Here is a 21,199-nt window from a genome sequence, read left to right on the forward strand (position 1 = left end):
ATGGTTCTATAGCATCAGTGATATCAGTTACATAAGAGTAACCACCAAAGATTGGCTCATCTTCAGTAAGTTGTAATGATTGCAGCTCACGGAATGTTGCAAGAAATGCTGCATAATTATTCTTTTCCATTGCTTCACTTTTCAACCTTGTTATCATTGTATGCTGAGAAACTGAATCTGATATAGGTACATAATCTCATAATGGATACTTGATTCTGGTGATAGAGGAAGAATTACCTCAAGTGGCGAATTGTGGTGGACAGGCATCAAAGGTGAACAATTTGTTGCTAGAATAGAATGATGGTGATGGGGATTTGAAGTTGAAGATGAATTTTGTAGATTTGATTAATTGAGACCATTATCAGAACTTAACTACACTTATGTATCTAATATTGTACTTGTATGTGACTAATGCTGAGCTTGAGTATTTGATTTTGATTCTGAGTATGATTCCTGATGTGATAAACTATTTGATAACTCTATATAAGAACTGATAGTAGGAATTGGCAACCGTATAACAATTGGACTTTGTCTTGTACTGTGTAATACTCAAGATACTTTAGATTCTTGACAAATAGATTTTTTGCATGGAAAAACATCTTCATCATGTATAACAAGTCGGGACAATATCAACTTTTTATTTTGTAAATCATAACAAATTGCTTCTTTGTACCTAATGCATATCCAAGAAATATAGAGTGAGTGGATCTTGGCTGCAATTTATTAACATTGTATGGCCTTAAAAAAGGACATATAGCAGTTCCAAACACACTGAAGTTACGCACATTAGGAATTTTTCCAAATACTAGCTAATATGGAGACTTGAAACTCAAATTCTTACATGGCATTCTGTTAATTAGCAAGGTAGTATGAGAGCCAGCATGATGCCAAAACATTTGAGGTAAATTGGCTTATGCCTTCAATGTGATTGCAATCTTCACTACATGTCTATGTTTCATTTTGTTGAGGAGTGTAGGGGTAAGAAATCATTTGTATAATTCCTTTGCTTGCCAAAAACTCTTTGAACTTTATACTCTTATATTCACCTCCACCATCAGATTGAAAATACTTGATGGAAGCATTGAACTGATTTAAGATAAATGCACAGAATCTCACAAAGAATTTATTAACCATTAGAAATATCCACACGAATCTTGAGAGTTCATCTACAAAGCTTATGTAATATCTATATCCTTCTACAGATTGTTTTGGAGTTGGTCCCCATACATTAAAATGTATCTTTTCAAACATATAACTAGCTCTATTTTGTCTAACAGGAAATTACTTGCCTAGTCATTTTCCCTTGAATACAAGAACAAACAAGCTGACAGGAATCTTTATTAACCGAGATGTTTAAATCCTTTAACATTACAGCCAACACCTCCTTAGATGGATGTCCTAGCCTTTGATGCCAAACAGTAGTATGTATTTTCTTCCCCAATAATGCAGCACACCTACTTAGCCTTGAAGCAAATGAATTGGCAAGCACATTTACTAAAATCTTGAAAAGTTCCCCACCATCACTCATTCCTTGGTACAAAATCACCCTTGATGCTTTGTCTTGTATAACATCATTACACATAAACCAACAACCATTATCTTTGCATAGTTTCTTGATAGATAGAAGATTCACACTTATTTGAGCATGTAAAACATTATATAAAACCAATATTTTTCATTGTCATACCTTCACCATTGCCAATAATTATCTTCTCATCTCCATTGTAAGGATTAACATTGGATAAAGCATTAACATTGGCTGACATATGATGTGTGGCCCATGTGTCCATAATCCGTGCTTCACTATTTGAGAATTCATTATCATTATGAACTGGAACATTCTATGGACTAATATGAGCTTGTGCAATCATTGCAGTGAGAGAGATGTGTGATGGATTGATTACCTTGATATGAGAAGTTGTTCCTATGATAACACTCAAGTGCTATGTGTCCCATTTTCTGACAAATCTGACAAACAACAAAGCCTAGTGTCGGACCATTATCAATTCTGTAATAACAATTGCGTGCAGTGTGCCCTCTCCTTGAGCAAATCTGACATTTTGGTGAAATTCTAGACTTGTAATTTTTGTTGCCAAATCTTTCTTTACCCAATCTTTATATGACACTAATTTCTTTCATGACACCAGTGTCTGTATTGATGATAAACTTAAGAGGACATGATGAATCGCCAATGAAAAAGTCAAACAAATCGTAACCCTTAAGCACATTTTACAAAATTCTCATCATGTAACTTCACTGTAGGAATCCCTAGTAAACCCTCAATCTTAATAGAAGAGTCTGCCATAATATTAATAACCTAGATACAAAATTCGATCAAGAAATTAGTGACTGAAATGAGCAAACTACTTAGAACCAAGAAACAGATCAATCACTAAATTGCTATTAGCCTTACTGACAATGAGAACAAATCACTCAATGGCTATCAGCCTTTCTAAGTATATCATCAAATATTTTCGAAGAAGGAATTGATATCGTCCTTAAAATCCCTCACAAACTATATCAAAGATGGCATTGACCTCATTTCTTGACAGATTAATACCCATTTTCATACTTATACATTTAATCAAACAGATTGTGTGCACTTGTAAGAATTGAAGATCAGGAACCTGAAGTAGCAGCAATTCTTGCACAAAAACACTGGGAAGAGAGAGAAAGAGAGAGATATGAGCTGAGAAGAGAAAGAAAGCTTATGAAAGATTGTATATTCCTCAAGATGATTACAATGAATCCTTACACACTTTATATAGAGCCCCAGAGCCTTTCTTACACTCTAAGAAAGTAGTTTAACAACTCTAACTAATTGCCATAACAGTTCTAACTAATTGCCACATAATTGCCACATCAGCAACCTCTTAACTGTCTTAACTGTCATGGTCAATAGTATTATCTATACAATTATTAAAAGAACCTCTTTCTCAACAGTCAGTTGTGAAATATCAATTAAGCTGAGAAAAAAGTATGAAAATAATGGCAAAAAAAAGTATGCCAACAAAATTACACCAAACGGGGGACCTTATTAGTACAAAATCTGGCTCTAAATATAGTTTACAGACTGCTAACGGTTCAAAACAGACTAGGCTAAGGAAAACTCCTTTGACTGTGTTACTTTGAACTTTTTTAGACTTGCATTAGTGTGAAATTTTTCAAAGTTAGTGTCCTGTTTGGAATAAGTAGGGTACTCTCTTGCATCACAAAGAAAAGAAACATCAGATATTCAAGACATACGACTTTTCTTTATTCATGATTTAAAGAAAAATTAAATTGATAAGAGGTGTGATTGAATCCAAAAAGGTTAAAATATCCCACATCGACCATATCTATGTGAAAAGAAAAGTTTAAATATCCTAACCTCACTCCAACTAATATTGAGGCATTTTGTGATAAAGCCCCCACACCTGATAGATTGTGCAGGTGGTAATTACCAAGTTGGGGACAATATCGGTGTTGTAAGAAATGGGCCCTTAGTTTGTCTCTCTAATAATTCTACATGGTATCAGAACTAGGGAGCGGGCCCGTACTAACAATTGATACGTGCGTCCCCTTAGCCCCACGTGATGATAGTGGGTCCCTTGCCCCGCTTGTAGTATGAGTCCCCTTGGCTCCACATGGTTATCGATGTGTGGATCTCCCTTGTGTGACCCACTAATTGGGTTCTACGTGAGGGGACGTGTTAAAATATCTCACATTGACCATATCTCTGTGAAAAAAAAAAAAAAGTTTAAATATCCTAACCCCACTCCAACTAATACCAAGGCATTTTGTGATAAAAACCCCACACCTAACAAATGGTGCAGGTGGTAATTACCAAGTTGGGAACAATATTGGTGTTGTTGGAAGTGGGCCCTTGGCCCGTCTCTCTGATAATTTTATAGATTGCCTACATATCTTCGAGACAGAGAATCAAATCACAAGTGCAGTTCTAAGAAAAAAATGATATGATGTAAGAATTACACCAAGGATCACTTTTGACGATAAGCCTATGGTAGGGCGTGAGGAGATGAGTTATCCATAGACTTGCAAAGGGCGACGTTGTTATTGGGTCCATAGATGACTGCCTGCATATCCCGAGAAGGGAAACAAACCGCTTATAGTTTGTGTGGTGCGACTATGGATAATATATTTTGAGCTTGGCGATGTTTCATTTCTTGGTGATCGGGGTACCATCCATGTGCTCTAAGTGATAGGTTATGTTGCCTTCTATTCTTGAGACTTTGTACGGTCCTTCCCAATTCGCTCCAAGTTTGCTTTCTCCTGGAATTGTTGTATTCTTGAAAACTTCTTTCTGGACTAAGTCTCCAGCTTGTAGATTTCTTAGCTTGACGCCTTTGTTGTAACACATCCGGATTTGCTGTTGGTAGGCAGCTAGTCAGACTTGAGCGCATTCTTGACTCTCCTCCATAAGATCGAGTTTGGTCTTCAGAATTCCCGCATTTTCTAAGACGGTCCACTCTTTGGTATGCAAATTTGGCATAGTTGTGATTTGAACTGGGATGACAACTTTAGCTCCATAGGCCATGGATAACGGCTTTTCTTCAAACATTGCAAAATGGTTTTGTTCGAGGCTTCTGCCTGTCCATTACCTTGTGGATATCTCGGAGTGGAAGTGAGGTAACAGATCCCAAGCTCTTTGTACCATTCTGTAACTTCAGAGCTAATGAACTATAGCCCGTTGTCTATTAGTATTGTGTGGGGAATTTGGCAGATGATGTTTTTCCAAACAAAATATTTGATAACTGCAGCTGTGATTCTTCTTAAAGGTTCCACTTCTATCCATTTCGAAAAATAGTCTATTGCCATTATCAGGTATTGCTTGTTTCCCAAGGCATTCTTAAAGGGTCCTACTAAATCAATGCCATTGCATGAAAGGCCATGAACCCATCAGAGTATAAAAGGCTATGAACCCGTCATAGGAGCGTACCTTTGACATTTGTCTTAACTCTGGGTGCAGCTAATTGCATATTGCCACATGATGGGCCAACAGTAGCCTATAGTCATTGCTTTATGGGCCAATCATCTTCCTCCGACATGATTGCAGCAGATTCTGGAGTTAATGTCATTTAGAATTTGTAGGTCAACCTCTGGTGTGACACACAAGGTATGAGGTATGGAGTAAGAACGCCAATAGAGCTTTTCACGAATGACTATATATGTTGATGCCTTTTGGATTAGCTTTCTGGCCAGGTTGTGGTCCTCTGGGAATTTCCAATCCCCTATGTAGTTGGTGATTTCGTCCATCCAATTTTCTTAAGCGTCGATGACGGATACCACTTCGGGCTCCATTTCATGGATACTAAAGGCTTCTAGATATTCAAAGGGAATTGTCCATCGAATGAACAATCTACATTTGAAGTTATCCCGACGAGTGTGTTAACGTGACTATTCTTTCCTATAGGGATCTATATGATTTCTTACTTTTCAAACTTCTCGAGTAGAATTTTGACTTTGCTTAGGTAAAGCCCTATAGTAAGATGATGGGTGGGGCAATCCCCTATGACCTAATTAACTATGAGCATTAAATCACAATGAATTAGTAGTTCTTTTACCTGAAGTTCTTTCGCAACTCTGAGTCCTGCCAGGAGGGCCTCGTGTTCTGCTTTGATATGTAGTATACCGGTTTCTACTCCCCCGAGTCTTCTCGAATCACAGCTGCGCTTACTGCACAGTTAGATACAGCCAAGTACAAGTACAAGTCTTCTCCGTCAATTGGTTTGGATAGCAGCAGAGGTTTGGAAAGGTATTCTTTCAGTTTGGTGAATGCCTCTTCACATTCATCTGTCCAGAGTAGCCATTTGCTCTTCTTTATTGCCATAAAGAAAGGTTTGTAATTGTCGGTAAATCGTGAAAGGAATCTGCTTAGAGCTGCCACTCTTCTTGTCAAGCTATGTGTTTATTTCATGGTTCTAGGCGATCTCATTCCTAGGATGGCCTTGATCTGATTCAGGTTAGCCTTAATTCCCGCTTAGTAACCATATAACCCAAGAATTTACCTGACGCTACTTCAAAGGTACATTTTTCTGGATTCAGTTTCGTTCTGTACTTCTGGAGTAGATCAAATGACTCTTGGAGATGTGTTAAGTAGTCATTCTTCTTTTTTCTCTTGATAACCATAATGTCCACGTAGACCTTCATTGTGTCTCTGATCTTCTCCTTAAAGATTCAGTTGACAAGTCGTTAATATGGTGCCCCCGCGTTTTTTGGTTCGAAGGGCATAACTTTATAGAAGTATGTTCCTCGATCAATGACAAATGATGTTGTTTCCATGTCTGGCTCGTACATCTTTATCTGGTTGTATTCAGAGTAAGTATCTATGAAGCTCAAGAGTTCGAGTCTCGCGGTTGAATCTACGAACAGATCGATCCATAGGAGTGGATATGGATCATTTGGGCAAGCTTTGTTCAAGTCCATAAAGTCCACATATAATCTCCACTTCCCATTCTTCTTTTGCACTAGCACAATGTTTGTCAACCAGTCCAGATGGTGGACTTCAACGATGAACTGGGCGTCCTTAAGTTTGTCTATTTCTACCTCTATAATCTTACTGCACTCTGTTTTGTGGTTCTGTTTATGCTGGATAATTGGTCTGACAATTGGATCTAGGTAGAGACGGTGGTAGATCACAAAGGAATCGATTCCAGGCATGTCATTTGCTAACCATGCGAAGATATAAATGTTAGCTCACAAGAAGTTGGTGAATCGTTCTTTTTCTCGATTGGTCAGCTTTAACGGATCTTGGCTTTCCATTCCAATCTGTCAGGATTGAGGCTAATGTACATGGTGTCCTCGTAGACTTTTAACTCCGGTGTACCGTCGTCTTGAAGGTCAAGATCCAGGTCAAATTCCTTATAACTCGTCTATTGACCCCCGACTATGATTGCTATGCTGATTCATCCAAGAAGGTTCTGGAGCTTTGTTCTTTTTTCCTGATCATGTTCATGCTTTCAACATTACAGCAACGTGTCGCTGATTAATCTCCCTTTATTTCTTTTACTCCTCCGGGAGCTAGTTAGTGGTGTAATTAGTGATACTTTGATGAAACAACCTTCATCTTATATAACCAGTTTCGATCAAGGATGGCGTTATGGGAGTTGGGCAATCCATTATGTGGAAAGTCACTAGGTGATTATAGCATTCTACTTAGATCGTTAGTTTCACTGTTCACAGAGATCGCACTAATGCCCCATTGAATGAGTGAAGGGTTACTTTCTTTTTATTGATGCTGTCGAGAATTCCCATCTTTTTTACTGCATCCTTGAATTGGACGATGACTCCTAAGCAGTTATTGACCAGGAAGCAACTTACCAAGGCTTTAGAGATTTGGACCTTGATGATGAAGGCATCATTATGAGGTGAGTGGACGTCTTCCAAATCATGATCTGAAACATCAGTATATTAGAAGTGACCGCCAATGGTTTGTTGACGACAACCACTATTCTTGGTTTCTTGCAAGCTGCCTTCCTTTCTTTCCGGGTGTTTCCCAGATATTCTTGCTCACCATATATACAGTTCACCTCAGATGATGCTTATTCCCCTCGAGCATTGGACAAGGTGGAGACCAAGAAGTCTCCTGGATTTTCCAGAATGTTTCTTTGGGATATGGCTTTGAAATGACTCCTCAAATGTCAGATCAATCACCTTCGTCTTTCAGGCAGCCAATTCTTCGAAATGGGTAACAGCTTCTTTGAGGTCTATAATGTGTGCCTTTATGCCAACGAGTCTAGTAGGCTTTCTAGAAAATCATGACCGAACTTTTAAGGTAACTGTATTTAAATCATCCTTACTCCAGCCCTGGAAAATTATGGTCCTACGTCAACTATCATCTGTGAAATCCCAAGTGGGTTGAGAAAAAAGTGTGAAAATAATGGGCAAAAAAAAAAATATATGCTAAGAAAATTACACCAAATGCAGGACCTTATTAGTACAAAATCTGAAAGAAAAGAAACTGTCTTTTTGCTTTTGTTGGTACAAAAAGAAGCTATCTATTTATTCATTTCAATTTGTTAACTCCATGTATTGAAACGTTTGAATAAACTCGAGCATACTATGCCTCCTTGGTGTGAATTTCCCCACCGATTCTGTTTCTCCCTAACAACTGAGTATCTAACTTACTAACACTATCACTTTCATTAAAAAATAATAATAATAACCATCCATTATTGCTTTTATACAATTGTGTGAAATTTTATGCCTTGACTCGGGAGGAGCTCCATTGCTTTCTATGGTTTGTTGGGTAGTTGATGTGTTATAAACTAGCACTCAATTAAACCCTCTTATTAACAATTGTTGTAAAGATGTAAGTAGGGATCGTTCTAGGCCGGGGATTATGAGGGATTGCTAATCTACTTAAAACTAACTCAAAAACACAAAACTAGGCTTGAAAACACTTAACTAGACTCAAAGAACTCGAAACAAACTAAAGAGACTAAAAACAGCAGAAAATAATCAAATAGACTCAAACTAGACACTAAAGGGTGATTTGGACAAAAATTAATTTTAACTTGACTCAAAACACTTAAAAACACAAGTTTGGACAGATTCTAACAAATTTGACACAACAAAGTAAAGGGGATTGGGTTTTTGACGAATTTAAAGTAAAGACAAGTAGATTAAAGACTTAAATAAGTTTGGCACGAAATTGGGGGAAAATATGGGTGATTGGCTAGCTAGAGGGTCCTTCTCCACACATGACACACTTGCATACAAATCAATTTCCAGTTGCTTTTCCAATAAATAATGAACCTCAACATCCCAGATTAACAGTGAACAGCACTAATTAACCCTCAGATTTTCCTTAAGTCATTGAATTGGATGGATAACGCATCTGCAACCAAATTATTCTTCAATAGTTCCATACATGAGCAGCATAATAGAGATACAATTAAAGATCATTAAGCTTTGTGAAAATCATAAACATTGACAAGGCATTCATAACTATGAACAACATGGTACTCCTACCTGGAATTTACTTAACACGGTTGTGACTAGCAACCTCCACTACTTATGAATATAAGTTCATAACAACTAGGTGAAACTCCCTTATATTCTAGCATCAAATTCATGCATGCAAACTAAGTATGCGTCCTAATCAGCAAACAAAAATAAGTTATGAATCAAACAGTTAAGTAAATTGCATTCACAATTTATGAAATCACAACCGGAAGTAATCAATTCATATTGCAAATATGTTCATGGCTTTGAATTTTCCTCTAACTAAAACGACTTTAGCTCCTCATGTTCACAATTAAACAAAGATAACTTAAATTAAACATTGGAAACAAAAGATGGATTACACCTAAAAACGTTCCAACAATCCAACAATCTTGAATGGCAGGCACGGCTCCAAGCTATCCTCTCCTTCCTTGCAAAATTGCGGCACAAGGGTGTGAATGAATGGTTCTGTGGATTGGATGATTGGTGTGAAGTATGATGAAGGATGGGGGTCGTAGTGAATGGTGCGGCACAATGTTATATTCAAAGGGAAAGATAGCTAAAACCCTAATTAATTTTGGAGATAGATTTGTACACCAAATCCTAAAAAAAAGGGTAATTAAATGTCAGAATTCAAGGGAGAAAGAGAAAGAAGATATGTGGCAAGATCCTAGAGGGAAAGGGACAAGGCTTGCACAGCAAGGAAGGGTTTCTAGAAGGGGAGATGCGGCACCCTTTTAAGATTAGGGAAAAGACCTTCTAGAAGCCTGATTTAGGTTTCCCAATGTCATTTAGATTTCCCCCTTTCAACTGGAAATTAGGAAAAGCTAAGGTTTGGATAATGTTTCCTTTTTCTTGCTAATTCCTTGATTTCTTTTGTCTTGAATTTATTTCCTTCATTTCTTTGCTCATTCCTAGCCTCCTTTGAACTTCAAATTTGTCCATCCACCTTACTCCAAGCATGTGATATCCATTCCAAGCCCAAAACTGCTCCAAATTGCACTTTCTTGCTACTTTAGCCCTTTGGACCTACAAACACACGAAAATAGCTTAAAATACTAAAATAACTAGGAACTAACAACATAAATGCAAGAAAACAAGCTAACTAAGTCACATAAATATGCTCCAACAATAGTTTGGAATGGAAGAAATCAATCTTAGGAGGAAATCTCTCTTCGATGTGATGAAGGGTTTGGGAATCTCCCTTTGATGTATTGAAGGGTTTGGAAAATGTATATTAATGTGCGGTCATGTTAATCAACACATAAATAATAATTCAATTATCAATAACTATGTCATATTGTTTACAGAATATGATTTAATAAATGGTCTCCCTCGCTTTACTCTTTTTCTTAATAAGTAACTTATCTTCTCCTTTCACCTTGAACCGGTTACTGGAATTTTATGCATTCATGTAGGGTCGTATCTTTTGTTTTCTTGCATGCAGTATACACCACTAAATAGTATTAAGGACTAACATAATAAATTGGTATTGAACTCGAAATTTACATGATTCGAAATAGAATCGGATTTTCAATCAAATGATTATGGAAGAGGTTGGAGCGGTAGTGGTAGTAGTGGTAGTGGGATTGGAAGTGGATTTGGAAGTGGGAGTGGAATTGGATTCTCAATCAAATGATTCTGGAAGAGGTTGGAGCGGTAGTGGAAGTGGTAGTGGGATTGGAATTGGAGTTGGAAGTGTCAGTGGTTTCAGGAAGTACTTATCATTCTATAAATATGTTAAACTCAATTAAATGAGCTTGCAGAGCATATATCCTCAACGTCATATAAGGCTTCTGGGTTCTATATATTTGTAGATGCTCAGCCTCAATATTAAAGATTGCATCAAGATCGTGGCTAATTGAGAAACAAAACATAATATTCATGTTTCCGAATCACTATGGCTTTGAAGCCCTCACACATCTGCCGGTATAAAACCACAAGTTATGTGCCATATGTATACACTGACATAAGAAATTTATTTTCTTTACCAAAGGAAGAACTTCGCAACCGCTGACAGGATTACCTGCATCAATTATACAGATGCAATTCCTTTTTGCAGAAAGAACTTTTTTCAGGAACTGCTACGAGTTGGCAGAACCAAACTCGTCTGCGTACAGAGAACAAGTTGCGTGGTGCCTTGGGGAGTCATCATAGGCATATATAACTGACTATGTATAAGTCTTTTTTTCTTGACAAAATTCTGGAGCGGATTTTAAAAATTCCAGACCGCAAGTTTGAGTGTGTAATTTTTGTAAAGATGTATTAGGTGTTTCAGATATTGACAAGTGTACGTAGATTAGGTTGCTAGGTAGTTAAAGTTTGTTAACTTACTTAGTGACTAAGATAGCCTTGTCTATATATATGTGTAGGTATTGTAACACATTTTATTTCATTCAATACATACAAGATACAATTCATTTCTCTCTCTAAGATTGCTATTCTCTCAAATCTCTCTTTCTCTCTCAAGAATACATATGGTGAACAAGAACTTCTTTGTATTTTGACATGGTATCCTCGCCGGTGATGACGACTTCTCGATCCTGATCTGCTTTGTTTGCTTCCGCATTCCTGATCCCTTTGTTCTGGTGTGCATTGCTGCTCTTGATTTTCCTCTCTATAGCTCTGTGAGGTTGTGTATCTGCGCAGTTGCTTTCTTGCCGTCTATGTCTCATTGTGCACGCCAAGTGTTTGATTAATTGCTTCTTACAAGATCTGTTTGCATTGATATCAAATTCCACGATATCTCCACTATTGTATTCTTTGTGATCTTTTTGTCCGATTCTTCTCTCTGAAACCATAGTTTTGTGCTCGTTTTCACGAATTCTCAAATTCTTGCAATTATGGTGACTGCTGCACAATTACAGATTGTACAGTCTCCAATCACCAATCTCATTTCGAATGTCTCTAATTCTGTTACTGTGAAGCTTGATGATACAAATTATCTGGTATGGAATTATCAGATTCGATTACTTCTTGAAAGTCATAGTATTTTTTACTTTGTTGCTGGAACTCGTCCATGTCCTACTCGGTTTAAAGATGACTTGGATGTTGAAGGTGTGGAAACTGAGGAGTTTCAGATTTGGAAAATGCATGATCGTGCTCTCATGCAGTTGATCATTGCTACCCTATCTCCCACAGCCATGTCTTGTATCATTGGGTGTCTTACTTCTCATGATATATGGACTAATTTGAAGGATCGGTTCTCCACAGTCACGAAAGCAAGTATTTTTCAGTTGAAAACTGAATTGCAGAATATCAAGAAAGGCTTTGATTCTGTCTCTCAATATCTTCAAAGGATCAAGGATGTACGCGATCATCTCTCTGCTGCAGGAGTAATCTTTGAAGATGATGACATTGTCATCTTGGCACTTAAGGGCTTGCCTGCTGAGTATAATACTTTCCGAACAGTTATAAGGGGGAGAGACAATGTTATTTCACTCAAGGATTTCAGGTCTCATCTATTAGCCGAAGAAGCTGTTGTTGAAAATAATTATGTGAGTGAATCTTTTGTGTCTGCAATGATGGCAAATGATAACAAAGACAAAGGAAAGGCTCTGATGTTGGGAGAAGGATCTAATCAAACTCAATCACAGAATGCTGGTTCTTATAATGGTGGTTCTTCTAATCACAATGGAGGGTACAGTTTCAACTACAGAGGCAGAGGAAGAGGCAGAAACTACTATAATTCAACTCCTAGATTCAATTCGAGGTTTTCCAATTCCAGTGCCGGAATCCTTGGTCCAGGAAAGCCACATGTTTCTACATGTCCTGACCATGGTTATGATATTCCAACATGCCAAATCTGTAACAAACGAGGTCACGTTGCTGTTGATTGCTTTCAACGACATTTTTCCTCTCCTAATCCACCTTCTAGGCCACAGTGTCAAATTTGTTGGAAATTTGGACATACTGCCTTACAGTGCTATCATCGCACCGATTTCTCACATCAAGGAAGGGCTCCATCTTCTACTCTATCTGCTATGCATACAACTTGTCAACCATCAGCGCCTTTGGACCAGTTTTGGGTGGCTGATACAGGAGCCACATCTCACATGACTTCTGATTTGGCAAATCTTAATCTTGCTACTCCCTTCTCTGGTACAGATACCGTAACCACGGCCAGTGGTTCAGGTTTGCACATATCTCATATTGGCTCTAGTACACTACGAACACCTCAATATGCATTTGAATTACACAAAATTCTGCATGTTCCTCATATATCTCAACATTTATTATCCATTTATAGACTTTGTAAGGATAACAAATGTCGATTTATATGTGATGAGTTCTCTTACTGGATCCAGGACAAGGTCACAGGGAGAATTCTTCTCCAGGGACTGTGTAGAGCTGGCCTATATCCCATTCCCTTCTCTCTTCCTCAACATCTCATCAATAAAGCACATCAACCATCTGCATTCAATACCACACAATCCTGTTTTCTTGGACAATAAGTCAAAATAACGTTGTGGCACCACAGGCTCGGCCATCCTTCCAACATTGTGACATCTGCAATGTTAAAACAGTCTAATATCCCTATGCCTGTTTCTCATGTGTCTTCTGTTTGTAAATCCTGTTTAGAGGGCAAATTTACCAAACTTCCTTTTGTTTTCCCTGCAAATAAAACTGTAATTCCCTTGGAGGTGATACATAGTGATGTTTGGGGACCTTCTTCCACTGTTTCGGTTGAAGGTTACAAATACTATGTTACATTTGTGGATGAATGTACCAGGTTTACCTGGATCTTTCCATTGATTAATAAAAGTGAAGTGTTCAATATCTTTGCTCAGTTTTATCAGTTTTTGAAAACTCAATTTTCTGCCCCTCTCAAAGTTTTTCAAAGTGATGGAGGGGGTGAGTACTCCAGTCATCAATTTAAACATTTCCTCCTTGCTAAGGGTATAGTTCATACCAAATCATGCCCTTACACCCCTGAGCAAAATGGTCTTGCCGAAAGAAAGCATCGCCATATTTTAGAAATTGCCATCACCCTTCTCCAAAATGCTTCCATGCCCTCTAAGTATTGGTTTCATGCCTGTGCTGCTTCTGTGTACCTTATTAATCGCATGCACTGTCAAACCTTGCACATGTTTTCCCCATATAAATGTCTTTTTGGTCGACCTCCTCAAATTTCTCATCTTAAAATCTTTGGTTGTGCATGCTATCCTCTTTTCAAACCCTATAATACCCCTAAGTTGCAACCCAAAACAACTCAGTGTGTGTTTATCGGATATGCAAGACAATACAAAGGTTATTTGTGTCTTAATCTTCTTACAAACAAAACCATGGTTTCCCGACATGTGTTATTTGATGAATTTGATTTTCCATTTTCCAATTCTCAGCTCTCATCCACTCAATCTCATAACATTTTCTCACAGTCATAGGTGTCTGTTCATATCCCAGGGTCCTTACCACCCTTAGTCACCTCCCAAAACCTAGTCATACCTCCTCAACCATCTTTTTCACTTGCTCCTTCCCCTCCAACCTCAGAGTCCCTTCCCTCTAATGCCTCAGAATCTTTGGATTTCTCTACCACTGAGCCAGTTTCTTAGAGTTCTACACAGTCTCCAATCCCTATTGATCCAGATTTTCAAATCGAACAATTACCTGTTGTTCTTCCCCTTCCCTCAGTTAGTTTGCACCCCATGCAAACTAGGTCCAAAAGTGGTATCTCCAAACGAAAAGTGTTCACAGCCATTGTTCAGTCCTCTGCAAAAGGCATTGAACCTACTTCCTACAAATCTGCAAGTAAAAGTCCTGAGTGGCAAACAGCTATGCAAGAAGAGATCGATGCTCTTCATGCTCAGAAAACTTGGAGTCTAGTTCCTCTACCCTCTGGGAAGAATTTGGTTGGCTGTAAGTGGGTTTATCGGATCAAAACACACTCTGATGGTTCTATAGCTCGGTACAAAGCCCGGTTGGTTGCCAAGGGATATAATCAAGAGGAAGGTATTGATTATAGTGAGACTTTCAGCCCTGTTGTTAAACCAACAACTGTGCGGTTGATTCTGGCTTTGGCAGCTCAATTTAATTGGTCATTGCGTCAATTAGATGTCAAGAATGCATTTCTGCATGGTGAGTTAAATGAGGAAGTGTATATGACTCAACCTCCTGGATTTCAGAGTGCCGTTTATCCTTCTCAATATGTGTGTAAGCTCAATAAGTCATTGTATGGGCTGAAGCAAGCTCCCCGAGCTTGGAATGAAAAATTTACAAGCTATTTGCCTGGTTTGGGTTTTAAGTCCTCCTTTGCAGATCCTTCTTTATTTGTTAAACATAATGCTGCTGGTACGGTTGTGTTGTTACTCTATGTGGATGATATTATTCTTACCGGCAGTTCATCTCTCCTGATTGATGATGTTATTGTGGAATTAACAAAGGAGTTTGAAATGAAGGATTTGGGTCAGCTGAATTACTTTCTGGGGTTGCAGGTTACTTATCATTCTGGTGGCCTGTTTGTCTCTCAATCCAAATACATCAAAGATCTGTTAAACAAAGTTGATTTGCAAGATTCTAAGCCCTGTCCTACCCCTTGCTTACCATACCACAGACTCCTCAAAGATGATGGTGATCCTTATCACAGTCCAGAGCACTATAGGAGCATTGTTGGGGCCTTGCAGTATGTGACTTTTACAAGGCCAGACATAGCCTTTTCTGTCAATCAATGCTGTCAATTTATGCATTCTCCCATGACTTCTCATGTTGTTGCAGTTAAGCGTTTTCTTCGATACCTTAGTGGAACACTGGACTATGGTCTAAGCTTCAAACCTGGGAAATTACATCTGCAAGCATACAGTGATGCAGATTGGGCTGGTGATCCCAATGATCGCCGATCAACTTCAGGTCATATTGTATACTTTGGTTCCAGTCCAATATCTTGGGCTTCTAAGAAACAACACACTGTGTCAAAGATCTTCGACTGAGGCCGAATATAGAGCACTAGCTATTGCCGCTGCAGAATTGGCCTGGATTCGTCAATTGTTGTGTGATCTGCATGTTTCTGTTTTCACTGCACCAATGATTTACTGTGACAATATTTCGGCAATTGCTTTATCTTCTAATCCCGTCTTTCATTCTCGGGTGAAGCACATTGAAATAGATTACCATTTTGTCCGGGAAAGGGTGATTCGAGGTGATTTGAATGTTTGTCATGTGTCTTCAAAGGAACAATTTGCCGATATTCTCACCAAGGGCCTTGCTGCACCTTTGTTTCAGTCTCATTGTTCCAATCTCATGCTTCGTTCGATCAAGCATGAGATTGCGGGGGGATGTAAAGATGTATTAGGTGTTTCAGATATTGACAAGTGTACGTAGATTAGGTTGCTAGGTAGTTAAAGTTTGTTAACTTACTTAGTGACTAAGATAGCCTTGTCTATATATATGTGTAGGTATTGTAACACATTTTATTTCATTCAATACATACAAGATACAATTCATTTCTCTCTCTAAGATTGCTATTCTCTCAAATCTCTCTTTCTCTCTCAAGAATACATATGGTGAACAAGAACTTCTTTGTATTTTGACAAGGCTATCTTAGTCACTAAGTGAGTTAACAAACTTTAACTACCTAGCAATCTGTAAACCAATTAAATGAGCTTGCAGAGCATATATCCTCAACGTCATATAAGGCTTCTGGGTTCTATATATTTGTAGATGCTCAGCCTCAATATTAAAGATTGCATCAAGATCGTGGCTAATTGAAAAACAAAACATAATATTCATGTTTCCGAATCACTATGGCTTTGAAGCCCTCACACATCTGCCGGTATAAAACCACAAGTTATGTGCCATATGTATACACTGACATAAGAAATTTATTTTCTTTACCAAAGGAAGAACTTCGCAACCGCTGACAGGATTACCTGCATCAATTATACAGATGCAATTCCTTTTTGCAGAAAGAACTTTTTTCAGGAACTGCTACGAGTTGGCAGAACCAAACTCGTCTGCGTACAGAGAACAAGTTGCGTGGTGCCTTGGGGAGTCATCATAGGCATATATAACTGACGATGTATAAGTCTTTTTTTCTTGACAAAATTCTGGAGCGGATTTTAAAAATTCCAGACCGCAAGTTTGAGTGTGTAATTTTGTCTTGTAGACTTTTCCTCATGCAATGTTTGAGTAGTTTTGAGTAGTACAAAATTCTATTTACAAGTCATTCGTTCATACACTTCATCATCTCTTATTCATATGCTACTGTTATTGAGTAGTTTTGAGTTTTAGAGCTATCGTATAGCTTGACTGAATTCCGTCTTATTTGTAAATTTCGAAGGCTACTTTGATTGATGGAGCAGCAGACCCTGCCCCTGAGCAATGGGGAAAAACAACTATGGAGGAGCAATCGGAAAGTGGTATTGGGGGATGGCCTGGCGTCACAGCAGATATAATGCCTCCCAATGCTACCCCTTCGACTATATGGAGGAGCTGCATTTGAAAGGGTTATGCATGGATTCCACTGTGCTGCATATTCAATTGAATGTCCTCCAGTGTCTAGGGAGAAGGTAATACATATTCTGGTAGATCAATTTAGCTAGGAATTCTATATATTTTGTACAGAGGCAAGTTCTAAGTCTTCTTGTATCAGGTGGCAAATATCCTACTTGCCCATGCTAGCCGAGGTGGGGGTAGAGGAGTGACGGAGGCGGCTGCAGAGATTGCACGCTCATGGCTTGCTCCTCTTCTTGACACTGCATGTGATCGGCTTGCATTTGTTTTGAGAAACCTTTTTGATCTTGCCATAGAACGAACTCGCAACTGTGATTCAGAATGTAAAAGCTATCTACCTTACCCACACCTTTGTTTTTCCAGATCAAATGTTTTACATGAAATGTGCATTAACAGATGAAGAAATGAGTAGAATGTGGAACTATTTAAGAAATTTCATGCTCCTTGGAATTGAATGTTAACTGTATTTTTGGCTTCCTGCATTAACACCTATTACATTGATGCTTCTCTTTTATATTTTCCCCTGATTTCATTTTGTTGATTTCTCCAACCTAGGATTCAAATACAAATCTTTATTTATGGGACTAATAGTACTTAGCTCTGATAATAGAACCTTGGGGGTGCTTGTTTACTGTGTAGGTGGGAGGAAATCTGGAAATATGGATGGGTATAGTGGTTTCCATGCTGCTCTTAGGCAGGCACACAACAGATTTATAAAGGAGCTTGCTAAACAGCGCAAGCAACTAGTTCGGCACCACCTCGATTCAGTTACAAGTCCACACTCATTGGTTTGTTATGGCAATGACTTTCAACGCAGTTTTGGTTCCAGTACCGCTTCTTCTTACAACTTTAACCACCCTTCAGTCACTTCATTATTACTTGAGTTATCTGATGCCACGATGAAGGATCAGAAAAGAACGCACACCAAACAACTCCCGCAAAAGGTGCAGATTCCTGAGACCCCATCACCTGATCAGCCATGTGATGGTGGTTTGAAGAAAGATCTTGGGAATGGCATTGACATAGGAGCAAGAAAGCGGATCTCAAGAATGACTGGAAACGACAGAAATCCTGACAATGCAAGAATACAGCAAAATGGTGGTTCCCTTTTGTTTGGAAATGCTGATGGTACTTTAAAATCAGCCACGGCTTATACTGAAATCTGTTTATCAGCTGCACAGCATTTCGGGCGGATACGTGAAGTTCTTATTGAGAGAAATGTGGCATCAGCTTTATTATAGGTGGTATTTAGTATTTTGGACATGTTTGTCGTACCTGGCTCAATTGATGTACTGCAGAATGAGCAACAATCGCTTCAGAAGCGCCAAAAGACACTCCTGTCTTGTTTGGATGAGTTTAAAACTCTAGCTCGCGCACTTTGATGTTAGAAATGTAAGTTTTATAGGTGTTTTCTCTCATGGTTTACTGCTAGTGAACATTTGAAAATTTCACTCCGAGGCTAAAATTTGTTGTCGCTAATCTTTTAATGCCTCATCGGATGTGTTGTCTGTAACGCCATTTGTTGTCATTTGGCATTCATTTTTGTGTATAGAGTCACTGTGCACTTTTAATATCGACTGAGTGATGAAATTGTTCTGCAGTTATATAGGATTTAGTGTTTTGCAAAGTGTAAAGGCCCATGTTATTCGAAGCATCAATTTAAAAGCGTAAAAGAACTGAAATTGAACCGAATGGACATATAACTGAGACATTGATTAACAAAACCATTGAGTCACATGAACAATCCCAACGATTCAGTTGCGACTGTTGTATCCTATACCGTTTGGTACGTGGGACGGAACGGAACGGAGTGGGACAAGGCGTTCCGTCCCACATTTGGTGCACCTAAAACGAGTGGAATGCGTTGTTCCACGGGACGAGTTTTGGATGAATTTTCGTTCCACCTCATCCCCCTTGGAACGACTCATTCCATATCCATGGAACACAAAATTATAACCTCTATGTCTCCTTCTTCCTCCTTGTTTCCATCCGAGGGCATCTTTGCTCCCTCCCTATTCTGTCCAGTCTCATCCCGTCTCATTCCGTTTCGTCCCATCCCGTTTGCATACCAAACGATACCTATAGGGAACGAGTGAAGTGATATACTGTTGTACCGATTTGAGGATTTTCCCAAATTGCAGTGTACATGCCGGTAATTTCTAATTTTTATTTTTATAATTTTTAATATTTATTTCTTACCTAATTGAAGGAAAAATGATAGAAAATCGGTTACGGTGGTTTGGACATATGCAAAGAAAGCCTACTGACGCTCCGGTTAGAAGATGCGACTATGGGATAGAGATCCAAGGCCGAAAGGGTAGAGGAAGACCTAGGAAAACTTTGGAAGAGACTCTAAGAAAAGACTTAGAGTACTTGGATCTAACAAAGGACATGACACAGAACCGAGCGCAATGGAGTTCTAGGATTCATATAGTCGACCCTACTTAGTGGGAAAATATTTTGTTGTTGCTGTATTTCTTACCTAATGAATATGAACTGTTGGTTTTGGATTATATCTTTTTTTTTATTTTTAATCCAACAGCCCATATTATGCCATGTGGGCCCAAAAGGTAATAAGTGATTTTTTTTTAGTGTTTTTTTTTTTTTAAATTTTGTTTGTTTGAAAAATCTGGACCGTAGGATAGAAAACCTGCTCAAATCGAACGGCTAAGGGGTTGATTGCGCCTGCAGCGCGGGTCCGAATGCTGCAGGTTTGGTCGGTTGACTCGCTCTCATGCGCGCATGGAGCGCACGCAATGGAGTAAAAAATTATAACGTGAGTGACAACACCCTAAAGTCACAGGGCCTCAGCCGTTGGGTTGGGCAATTGTGGCCCGATTGAGTAATTGGGCTCCGCTTCTTTGTGGGTTCTGGGGGATAAAATCACCCAATTGCCCAATTGGGAGGGTTGGAACTTGGAAGTGCTCTCAAATGGATCCCACTTGGGGGAGTGGGTTGGGCCAACCCCCTATAACTTGAAAAGCAAGTTAAAGGCCTAAGATGTTTTAACCTCAAATTTGAGTTTAGGCCACTAAGGATTGGTTTGGTTATATTGAGTTAAAGGCCTTCCTGTAAGAGGTAAGATAAAAGGGTTCATTAGCTGCCGTTAGATCAACCTCAACTGCCTAATTTAACGGTTCCTAAAAGCCTCGATATTAGTAGTGTAATTATTCATTTATAAGTATAATATATCTTGTCAAGTTTTCCATGTGGAATTGTCTTCCTCAATACTCCATTTCATGTGGTTGGACCACGTCCTTAGTAGACCGCACATTCAAAATTCGTCCTTAGGTCAAGTCAGGGTCTTGTTCACAATTGAACAGTCAAATTGAGATCTTGTTCCCAATTGGAATTGCCGCGCTTGGTTAGGGACAACTTATGTGAACGTATATGCAATATCTACCTAATATCAAAGACATATCAACAATATTTATTTTTGTCGATGCTGACAACAATGAACAAGTAGAAGATGGCAGAGCAGACAAATCGCAGCGGCATCCATCGTCGCGGTGGTGGGTTTTATTGTGGAAAGCAAGCTGATATTGGTGTTTAATTCTCTCTCTGTCTCGCCACCATAGACGCCACCACCATCGAAACACATCACAACTACCATTGAAAAGTTCAAAATTCTATCACTTGGCTCAAGCCGTATGTTTTCCATAAAGTTATGAGCTGTATGTTTATTATTAACATGATTTTGATATTTCAGAGAATTTTTATTATTTTCTATTGTATTGGGAGAATTTTATCAATTTCATCAAATAAATATGAGGTTTCCTCGCGTTCAAGCTCTAGGGTTTATTGTTGA

General features: G+C 38.6%; 1 protein-coding gene and 1 pseudogene across 4 annotated transcripts; one reads left to right on the forward strand and one right to left on the reverse strand.

The window, feature by feature from the left end:
• Positions 1–1,110: 1,110 nt before the first annotated feature.
• LOC126589695 (uncharacterized) lies at positions 1,111–3,145 on the reverse strand. 4 transcript variants are annotated; one of them, XM_050255077.1, is made up of 4 exons: positions 2,628–2,705; positions 1,905–2,052; positions 1,688–1,798; positions 1,111–1,560 (listed from the first exon to the last, which is right to left on the reverse strand). In XM_050255077.1, exons 2-4 carry the CDS (start codon positions 1,954–1,956, stop codon positions 1,271–1,273), a joined length of 453 nt encoding a protein of 150 aa, XP_050111034.1. In that variant the 5' UTR covers positions 1,957–2,052; positions 2,628–2,705; the 3' UTR covers positions 1,111–1,270. The 4 variants fall into 4 exon arrangements, 1 of the variants encoding a protein (XP_050111034.1); XR_007611897.1 differs by having other exon boundaries at positions 1,111–1,803; positions 1,905–1,968; positions 2,628–3,145; XR_007611896.1 differs by having other exon boundaries at positions 1,111–1,968; positions 2,628–3,145.
• A 13,521-nt stretch (positions 3,146–16,666) lies between these two features.
• LOC126590429 (dynamin-related protein 5A-like) lies at positions 16,667–18,995 on the forward strand (annotated as a pseudogene).
• The last annotated feature ends 2,204 nt before the right edge of the window (positions 18,996–21,199 follow it).

This window comes from Malus sylvestris, chromosome 11 (assembly GCF_916048215.2).
Source record: "Malus sylvestris chromosome 11, drMalSylv7.2, whole genome shotgun sequence".
Taxonomy (NCBI): domain Eukaryota; kingdom Viridiplantae; phylum Streptophyta; class Magnoliopsida; order Rosales; family Rosaceae; genus Malus; species Malus sylvestris.

Excerpts from the sequence above, each read along its gene's own strand:
- LOC126589695 (XM_050255077.1), bottom strand. The coding sequence starts at position 1,956 with ATGGGACACATAGCACTTGAGTGTTATCATAGGAACAACTTCTCATAT. Across the intron at positions 1,799-1,904 it reads GAACAACTTCTCATATCAAG|CACGGATTATGGACACATGG; the intron begins GTAATCAATCCA and ends CAAATAGTGAAG. Across the intron at positions 1,561-1,687 it reads AATTATTGGCAATGGTGAAG|ACAAAGCATCAAGGGTGATT; the intron begins GTATGACAATGA and ends ATGTTATACAAG.